The sequence below is a fragment of the Triticum urartu genome, chromosome 2 (assembly GCF_003073215.2).
Source record: "Triticum urartu cultivar G1812 chromosome 2, Tu2.1, whole genome shotgun sequence".
NCBI lineage: Eukaryota > Viridiplantae > Streptophyta > Magnoliopsida > Poales > Poaceae > Triticum > Triticum urartu.
Genome location: NC_053023.1, coordinates 715,643,372 through 715,653,313, shown reverse-complemented (window position 1 = coordinate 715,653,313; position 9,942 = coordinate 715,643,372). Strand labels below are relative to the sequence as shown.

The window sequence follows — 9,942 nt, the reverse complement described above, 5'->3', positions numbered from 1 at the left end:
AATATTTTTTGAAATGTTTTATGTAAAGTGGTTTCTACTATATATTTATTTAGAATATTGGAAGTACTCGTATAAACGAAAGTAAAAAGAAGAAAAGGTGAAAAGAGGCCTTCCGCGCGCCTGGGCCAGCCCATCTGGCACACTCCCCTGCGGCAAAACCTGTGTGGGCTGTTATAAGGCTCGCCAGCCCATGATATGTCGATACCATATATATAAGGCGGAGAAGGAAATGAGACGGCTAAACCTAGATGCCACACCCTATCCCAGCAGCAGCCGCAGCCGCAGCCGCAGCCGCAGCCGCCGTCGCCGCCGCCGCCTCCACCCCCGCTGCAACCGCCGCCTTCGATTCCGTGAAATTGGAGGGGAAGACACTTGGATCTGTCTGCCGCAGGTACCACTCCTTATTTCTCTTGCCCGTTGAACGTTCGTATTTTGTTTCCCTGGCCGGTCTTGTTTGTTTTCGTGGAAATGCCCTGTCTTCTGGGGTTTCATTCATCTTCTAATTCGTCATCTCTGTTTTCCAGGAGGAGTGGGGAGAAATAGAATGAAGGCGCGACAGTTCCTGAATGTTGTGATGGAGAGGTATGGCACTGGCGGTGCCGGTGGCAGCTTGTATACGGTCAGTCGCATCAAAGCCAAGGAACACCTCTTCTACCGATCCACGGCCGAAGCACAGGCAGCAGAAAAATCAAGGTTCGATATGGAGTGCATCTCGCGAATGCCTACGTCCAGGCTCAGGTTCGAAGCATACCGCTCGGATGACAAGAGGCTCAATTTCCTGCCCTTCTATGGACGACGCAGCGGCGGCGATAGCAAGATGCTCTGCATGGACGCCGCTGGCCACACCGTGCTCTGTGATGCCGCTGGCCTCTCTGTCATGCCGGCTCCCTGCCTTAACGAACCCAAGGTTGACAGCCCTGTTTCTTTCTCCATCACCCGCACCAACGTGGAAACCCCCAATCGCGCCGATGCTCTCTACGTCCTCGACAGATTTGTCACGAGCCGCAACTCCTTCAACTTCGAGGCACTCATGTTTGGCGAGAAGACTTGGGACTGGGTTCGGCTTCCACCGCCGCCCTATGTCAACAACCCGGCCTACAACTCCACATCCATCCAGTCCTACACGCTCCTGGCTGATGGCTCCACCATTTGCATCTCCTCCCCTCGGCACAGCCTCGTCGGCACCTACTGCTTCGACACGATTAGCTGTAAGTGGAGCAAGGCTGGCCGCTGGGCGCTGCCTTTGTACGGCCGGGCTGAGCATGTCCCTGAGCTGGGCAACCTCTGGTTCGGCATGGCCGACAACAGCCCCCACAATTTTTCCGCATTGGACCTCTCCAACCTAGACGGGGCTCCAAAGTTGCTTCAAGACTGGCAAGACCTTGACCCGCCTGAGGATTGGGTGCAGATGAGGTGCAGCCTGCTGTACCTGGGCGCGGGCAAGTTTTGCATAACCAAATTCTTCAACATCGGGGACCCAGACACAGAGGACAACACAACCGCTGCTGTGCTCACCGGAGTGGAGGTGCTGTGTGGAGTTTCTGGTGGGGAGGTGGTGCACGGGGGATCGTCCGAACTCCAGATGATCAAGCACAAGTCTTTTATCAGCTATGACGGCATCCAGTGCGTCCTCTGAAATACGTACCAGGGAAGTCGTTAAAACGAGAGCAAATGAATTATGAGCATTTTAGAAGACGGCCGAGTGGTTGTTTTCGTTGCAGCTGTTTCCATTGGAGGCCTTGTTCGTTTTATGGATCTATTTTCCGCTGGGATTGGGTTGATCTCCACCATTTCTTCTGCTAGAGAAATATAGATCCTAGCACTTTTAAACCATTTGATTAGTCCGCATGAGTGATTGAACTGAAAAGAACAAGCAAGCATGCATGCTTTCAATCTTTTGGCTAGAATTTCACAAAATGCATCTGTGGAGTGTACTCTAACAATCGACGTGTCCCATCTCCTCATGATTAAGGAGTTTAGCTGAGCCGGCAACATGGAGCAAGATGCCGTCGTTTCCGAGCATCAACTCTTGGTTGTCATCAATGAACCTGCAACATTCATCATGCCCATTGTAAAATATGATAGTTTCAAATAAGAAATAACTGAACTCTGAACATTTGATATTATCTAAATCCTTACTTTATGGAGTAAAGATTCCAAGAGAAGTCATCGGCAGCAAAAATGGGGGAATATATTTCACTGATTCTAGTGTTGCAACAACGTTAGGTCTCCAATGACAGTGCTCTACACAATCAGAAAGGGCATTAAGCCAAATAACTATTTTGCACCAAGATAATGAGAAAGCATATAATGTGAGTTACCTTAGGAGATTTTTAAATGATCTGATGAAAGGCCTCCCAACCATGGCTGCTTGTTGATATGAAGCGTTATTATTGAAATATCCAATAAAGCAATACCCTTGCACGTTCCGGTTCCATACCAGCTGCCTGCAGACCAACATGCCTGTCTTTCTACTATACCATGAGAAATAAAAAAATGTGGTAGGAGTAGTTCATATCTTCAATATAAAAATCACAGACAACAGCTTCCTCAATTCATCTTCCAGCCAAAATATGAACCTCCTGGAAAGATGGACAGACATAATTAGTGTACATAGAAAACTAGTGGTGCACAAATTCATTGAATAAGCATGTGCATCCATTCATCAAAATCCTTGTATACAAAAATCTTAAATTAACTATGGTGTGTCTTGACAAAAATTTCCCCTTTTTTTTGCGTAAGTATGACAAAAGATTCACTAGCAAGATTGAGATGGATACATCAGGCATTGAGAGGATCCTGGATCTCAACAAACGACTCGTGATTATCCAAATAACCTCTGTTAGTCAAAAATCTGTCGCTAATTCAGATGTTCTCAAATTCAGACCTCCCAGGATGTCATCAAATTCAATGTGATGCACCATTCTGTCTGGAAAATGGTGACGCAGCCTGGGGGGTGATAGCTGGTACTCCCTCCGTAAACTAATATAAGAGCGTTTAGATTACTACTTTAATGATCTAAACGTTCTTATATTAGTTTACAGAGGGAGTAGCTCGTGGTTTACAGAGGGAGTAGCTCGTGGTGGTATGAAAAGCTGGAACGGTCATGGGCTACTCCGAGCATGCAGTGGTGCTGGACGGTCTGAAGGTGCAAATGCGTAATGCCTCATTTGGTTTGGAAGAAACTAAAACGTACGGAGTAGGATTTGGAGTAGTATAGGAATTTGATAAGATGACACTTGTCATCCTAAAAAATTGTCTTGCCTCGTTCCTACGCAAAAAATAAGCTTTGAGTGGATACAACAAAAAACGAACTTTGGGTGGATGTGTACTTTCCTCCAAAAAACACAGAAAATGAATAATATTCATATGAAAGTACACGTTTCCTACGAACCAAATACATCTATAGAAAAATTTCCTATAAAATCCTTGTTCCTACGTTGTTCCTATGAAAATCCTCCAAACTGAATAAGGCCTAAGTGGGTTTCTGCTACGAATTTCAGACGTCTCGTAGGGAAGCACACGACACAAGGCATGCCCTTGCTAAACTAGGCCTTCAATGTAAGGAAGAGGATGGCTCTCGGGTGCCACACACCCCTACATAAATATAGCACTAAAAGATATATTAGAAAATTTAGAAAAATCTAAAATTTTGGAATATGAAACCTGGGTGCCCGTTGTACACACGTGTTCAATTTCGTGGGGAATGGGTGCCCGTGGTAATGTCAATAAAAAAGAAAAAAAATTCGTATGTGTAAATAAAAACAGGCTATAACGTATGTCGACCGTAATTCCTGCTCCGCGGATACCACGGGCACCTACTCCCCATAAAAATGAACACGGGTGTACAATGGGCACTCAGGTTTTGTATCCCAAAATTTCCTAATATTTTTTAATACTATTTTCATATAGGGGTGATATGGTTCCAATGCATTTCCCTTCAATGTAATGGTGACTATTGGTTGGGGCACCACCCTATGGCACCGTCTGAGAGGAAGTTTGTGCGGTGCCAGGTAGGATGCTGCCCTTTCCATTGAATTCTAGCTCTGATTGATAACATACATGCATATACAACTGATGCATTCTCATCAAAAAGTGAACCAAATTCAGCAAATAAACAAACAGTTCTTCAAACATTCTGTAGGCAATCATTCAACATAATTCCATAGACGACAGATATAATTTTCTACAGAAATCTTATGTCAACTATTTACTAAGAATGCTAGGTTAACAAGGTCAGAATAGTACTATTATCCACAATAAGGTAATTTGTTTCTTGCGCAGATCAACACTGCCAAACCCAGCCATCAAAAACCCAGAAACAGTGATCTGCAAGAATAAGAAAACTCAATGTCAAACATTACTTCGGTTGTTAAAAAAATCATTCATTCACTCATCATAAACATTATTTTTTGTTGTCAAATCCTATACACCAAATTGGCATTTACAAGAAGTCAACTTCTCATTTCTAAATGGCTGAAACGTGATCTACTCCCTTCGTACCTAAATATATGTCGTTTTGGTAGGGATTATTAGATAACAACAAATGCTAACAATCAAATTCCTATGGACAAAAATCAGACCATAAGAATCTAAGACAAACATACAAGCACTGAAGTATATGGGGCATCCTTTAAAAGTCCAGTCAACGTTTCATACGAATCCAACCAAATCTAATATCATACAAGGATGTGAGAAGAGAAGGCACCTTTGGGAATGATAGCTTTGGTGGAGGTTCGACAACTTCACCAAAGTTGACACCTTAATTACCAGCCTTGTGCTTCTTTTTCTTCTCATCCAGATGTCTATAATCAATGATACAAGATATGTTATTTTCCATTTATTATTATATGTTGCCATGAGTGAATGTGGAGGTTTTCTTAGAGTATTTGTCCTAGTTCAAAAATAAAAGCTGAAGAAACATACATGGTTTATTCCTTACACGAGGGAACATTGGATCCAAATGGATTGATGCGAAAGCTACACAATTAGAGTCAAGCAAACCAGGACAGATCAAATGGTTAGACAACTTATTTCTGCATTTTCCGCTTCTTCAAAACCAGGACATTCGCCTCAAGTTCCTTGAAAAATATCCTCAATAGGATTTCCAAAACCACCCTCGAATCCACCACCTCCAACAACAACTTTCTCATATTCGTCAGCGCCAATCTGTAAAACCAGGCGAAGTTATCAATGCAGACTCCATGTTAGCATGATAATCTGGGCAAGCTTACTCTAAAAGGTTGGTGTTTTAATTTTCTAGAAAGGTAGGTGACCCTTGCAATAGGTGAACACAAAACAAAGAATTGGTCAAAGTGTATTTCTGTCTAATTATCTTAAGTTTCAAGCAATTAATTCTTTGTAACTCATGAACATACAAAAAGAAACATCCATTGTGAATCAAAGGAAAATAGACGTATATAATTAGAGGAATTAAACTGTTACCTGATCATAGAGCATCATAGAGCGTTTTTCTTCATCCTTCAAAGTCTACATAGAAAACGTGAAAATGCATGTATCAGTACTATGGAAAGCTGTACATCTTCAAATTGACAACCTTGCTTGGGCTGGCTTTGCTGCCCTGGGCCGTCCACGGCCCCTTCCAGGCTGGAAGGCCCCATCCCTCAAAAAAAAAAACTCAACTCCTGTGAAAGAAAATTATTCAAATTTCATCTACAATGACCCTTACAGCTAAACAACAACAACAACAACAACAAGCTTACACGACCACCAGACAATGTATATCTATCTGACTGACGCACATACATGATGATATCATGAGTACATTTATATCAGTTGGTGCTCTGGAGGGAGGATGTCAGAAGCGCCTCTTCTGTTGAGGGTACCCGGCTACACCCCCCATCCCTTGATCTGCCTTCCTTCCCAACTGTCAACGCCAAGAAAATCAAACGATTTGTTGATAGTCACAAGCGTTATAACAGTAGCTAGGAACATAAGAGAATTTAAAAATATACAACAGACATGGTGTGGATGAGACTGGCCACCCGCGCCTCTCTGCATTGCCATGTTACCGGGATTCATCCCATTGCTTGGGGCCCTGCACCTCAGGCATCCATGTTTGTACCCGGAGGCATTCCTTGCATACCACCCATAGGCTGTTGCATTTGCCTTGGGAGTGGTCTTGGTACACGCTGGCCTCCCGAAGTTCCATTCCCTGATGGCTGAAACATGAACGCATCCTGTTATTATAGATCATAGCACGACAGTTCTTAAGAATATTTTGGTTCACTCAAAGTGGGACTAAATCAAATCTTCTGAGGGAATTAAACAAGAAACATAATCTAATGCATCAGGAAATCATAAGTATAATCAGTGTAACGGACATGAGGATTTCACTTACCAGTTCGGAATGCATATCAATGGTGAGTACTGCATCGAATTCATTGGCCTTCAGTGCTTCAAGAATGAAGTCATCAGACACATCTGGGAACATCAGCGAGAGAGATTCCACCATGGCGAGATGAATATCCGCGTAACTTGACTCAGCAGGTTCTCCTTTTGATGATGACTCAGTAGAGATGTTGATCTTTCCTAGGCTTTCAGCATAGTCGTCAAAAGAAAGGGACTTTGGGAGTTGATACCCAGCAGACGTGTCAGCGGTCTCATTCTTTTCAGTCTCATCTACTTGCTTCTCAGGGTCCTTCTTTCCTTTCAAGGCAGTCACAAAAGAAGCGGCATGCGAATCAACTGAAAAGACCACTCCATTGCTCGTGATTCAGTAGATCTACCAAAATAATCAAGGAAATGTTGGGGAACGTAGTAATTTCAAAAAATTTCCTACGCACACGCAAGATCATGGTGATGCATAGCAACGAGAGGGGAGAGTGTTGTCTACGTACCCTCGTAGACCGAAGCGGAAGCGTTGACGCAACGTAGAGGAAGTAGTCGTACGTCTTCCCGATCCGACTGTTGGGGAACGTAGCAGAAAATCAAAATTTTCCTACGTGTCACCAAGATCTATCTATGGAGAGACCAGCAACGGGGGGAAGGAGAGTGCATCTACATACCCTTGTAGATCGCTAAGCGGAAGCGTTCAAGAGAACGGGGTTGATGGAGTCGTACTCGTCGTGATCCAAATCACCGGAGATCCTAGTGCCGAACGGACGGCACCTCCACGTTCAACACACGTACAGCCCGGTGACGTCTCCCACGCCTTGATCCAGCAAGGAGAGAGGGAGAGGTTGAGGAAGTCTCCATCCAGCAGCAGCACAACGGCGTGGTGGTGGTGGAGGAGCGTGGCAATCCTGCAGGGCTTCGCCAAGCACCGCTGGAGAGGAGGAGGGACTTGGGAGAGGGGAGGGCTGCACCAAAGGCAAAGGTATCGCTGCCCTCCACCCTCCACACATATATATAGGGGCAAGGGAGAGGGGGGCCGGCCCCCCCAGATCCCATCTGAGGAGGGGGCGACGGCCAAGGGGGGTTGCCTTGCCCCCCAAGGCAAGGGGGCGCCCCCCCCTTTAGGGTTCCCCCAAAACCCTAGGCGCATGGGCCCTAGGGGGGGAGGCGCCCAGCCCACTAAGGGGCTGGTCCCTCTCCACATACAGCCCATAGGGCCCTCCGGGGCAGGTGGACCCTCCCGGTGGACCCCCGGAACCCCTTCGGTGGTCCCGGTACAATACCGGGAAACCCCCGAATTATTCCGGTGACCGTATGATGACTTCCCATATATGAATCTTTACCTCCGGACCATTCCGGAACTCCTCGTGACGTCCGAGATCGCATCCGGGACTCTGAACTACCTTCGGTAACCACATACAAACTTCCTTTATAACCCTAGCATCACCGAACCTTAAGTGTGTAGACCCTACGGGTTTGGGAGACATGCAGACATGACCGAGACGTTCTCTGGTCAATAACCAACAACGGGATCTGGATACCCATGTTGGCTCCCACATGTTCCACGATGATCTCATCAGATGAACCACGATGTCAAGGACTTAATCAATCCCGTATACAATTCCCTTTGTCTAGCGGTACGATACTTGCCCGAGATTCGATCGTCGGTATCCCGATACCTTGTTCAATCTCGTTACCGGCAAGTCTCTTTACTCGTTCCGTAACACATCATCCCGTGATCAACTCCTTGATCACATTGTGCGCATTATGATGATGTCCTACCGAGTGGGCCCAGAGATACCTCTCCGTTTACACGGAGTGACAAATCCCAGTCTCGATTCATGCCAACCCAACAGACACTTTTGGAGATACCTGTAATGTACCTTTATAGCCACCAAGTTACGTTGTGACGTTTGGCACACCCAAAGTATTCCTACAGTATCCGGGAGTTGCACATTCTCATGGTCTAAGGAAATGATACTTGACATTAGAAAAGCTTTAGCATACGAACTACACGATGTTGTGCTATGCTTAGGATTGGGTCTTGTCCATCACATCATTCTCCTAATGATGTGATCCCGTTATCAACGACATCCAATGTCCATGGTCAGGAAACCGTAACCATCTATTGATCAACGAGCTAGTCAACTAGAGGCTTACTAGGGACATGGTGTTGTCTATGTATCCACACATGTATCTGAGTTTCCTATCAATACAATTCTAGCATGGATAATAAACGATTATCATGAACAAGGAAATATAATAATAATCAATTTATTATTGCCTCTAGGGCATATTTCCAACACCGACCGATCCAAGCACCGTTACTCCGGCACCTTCGAGTTCTTGGCACACGTTCAGCTCGATGACGATCCCCGGGCTCCGATCCAGTAAAGCGTCGGGGAGGAGTTCCGTCAGCACGACGGCGTGGTGACGATCTTGATTTTCTACTGTCGCAGGGCTTCGCCTAAGCACTGCAACAATATGACCGAGGTGGAATATGGTGGAAGGGGGCACCGCACACGGCTAAGGAACGATCACGAAGATCAACTTGTGTGTCTATGGGGTGCCCCCTGCCCCCGTATATAAAGGAGTGGAGGAGGGGAGGGCCGGCCCTCTCTATGGCGCACCCTAGGGGAGTCCTACTCCCACCGGGAGTAGGATTCTCCCTTTCCTAGTCCAACTAGGAGTTCTTCCATGTAGTAGGAGTAGGAAACAAGGAAGGGGCGCAGCCCCTCCCCCTAGTCCAATTCGGACCAGGCCTTGGGGGGCGCGCGGCCTTCCCTAGGCAGCCCCTCTCTCTTTCCCGTATGGCCCAATAAGGCCCAATACTTCTCCCGGCGAATTCCCGTAACTCGCCGGTACTCCGAAAAATACCCGAATCACTCGGAACCTTTCCGATGTCCGAATATAGTCGTCCAATATATCAATCTTTACGTCTCGACCATTTCGAGACTGCTCGTCATGTCCCCGATCTCATCTGGGACTCCGAACTCCTTCGGTACATCAAAACTCATAATATAATTATCATCGAAACCTTAAGCGTGCGGACCCTACGGGTTCGAGAACTATGTAGACATGACCGAGACACGTCTCCGGTCAATAACCAATAGCGGGACCTGGATGCCCATATTGGCTCCTACATATTCTATGAAGATCTTTATCGGTCAGACCGCATAACAACATACGTTGTTCCCTTTGTCATCGGTATGTTACTTGCCTGAGATTCGATCATCGGTATCTCGATACCTTGTTCAATCTCGTTACCGGCAAGTCTCTTTACTCGTTCTGTAATACATCATCCCGCAACTAACTCATTAGTTGCAATGCTTGCAAGGCTTATGTGATGTGCATTACCGAGAGGGCCCAGAGATACCTCTCCGACAATCGGAGTGACAAATCCTAATCTCGAAATACGCCAACCCAACATGTACCTTTGGAGACACCTGTAGAGCACCTTTATAATCACCCAGTTACGTTGTGACGTTTGGTAGCACACAAAATGTTCCTCCGGTAAACGGGAGTTGCATAATCTCATAGTCATAGGAACATGTATAAGTCATGAAGAAAGCAATAGCAACATAC

At 45.8% G+C, this 9,942-nt stretch overlaps 1 protein-coding gene across 1 annotated transcript; it reads left to right on the top strand.

The window, feature by feature from the left end:
* The first annotated feature begins 236 nt into the window (after nt 1-236).
* LOC125540075 lies at nt 237-1,917 on the top strand. The gene is made up of 2 exons (XM_048703651.1): nt 237-391; nt 525-1,917. The coding sequence occupies exon 2, from the start codon at nt 545-547 to the stop codon at nt 1,634-1,636; it is 1,092 nt and encodes a 363-aa protein (XP_048559608.1). The 5' UTR covers nt 237-391; nt 525-544; the 3' UTR covers nt 1,637-1,917.
* Nucleotides 1,918-9,942: the final 8,025 nt, after the last annotated feature.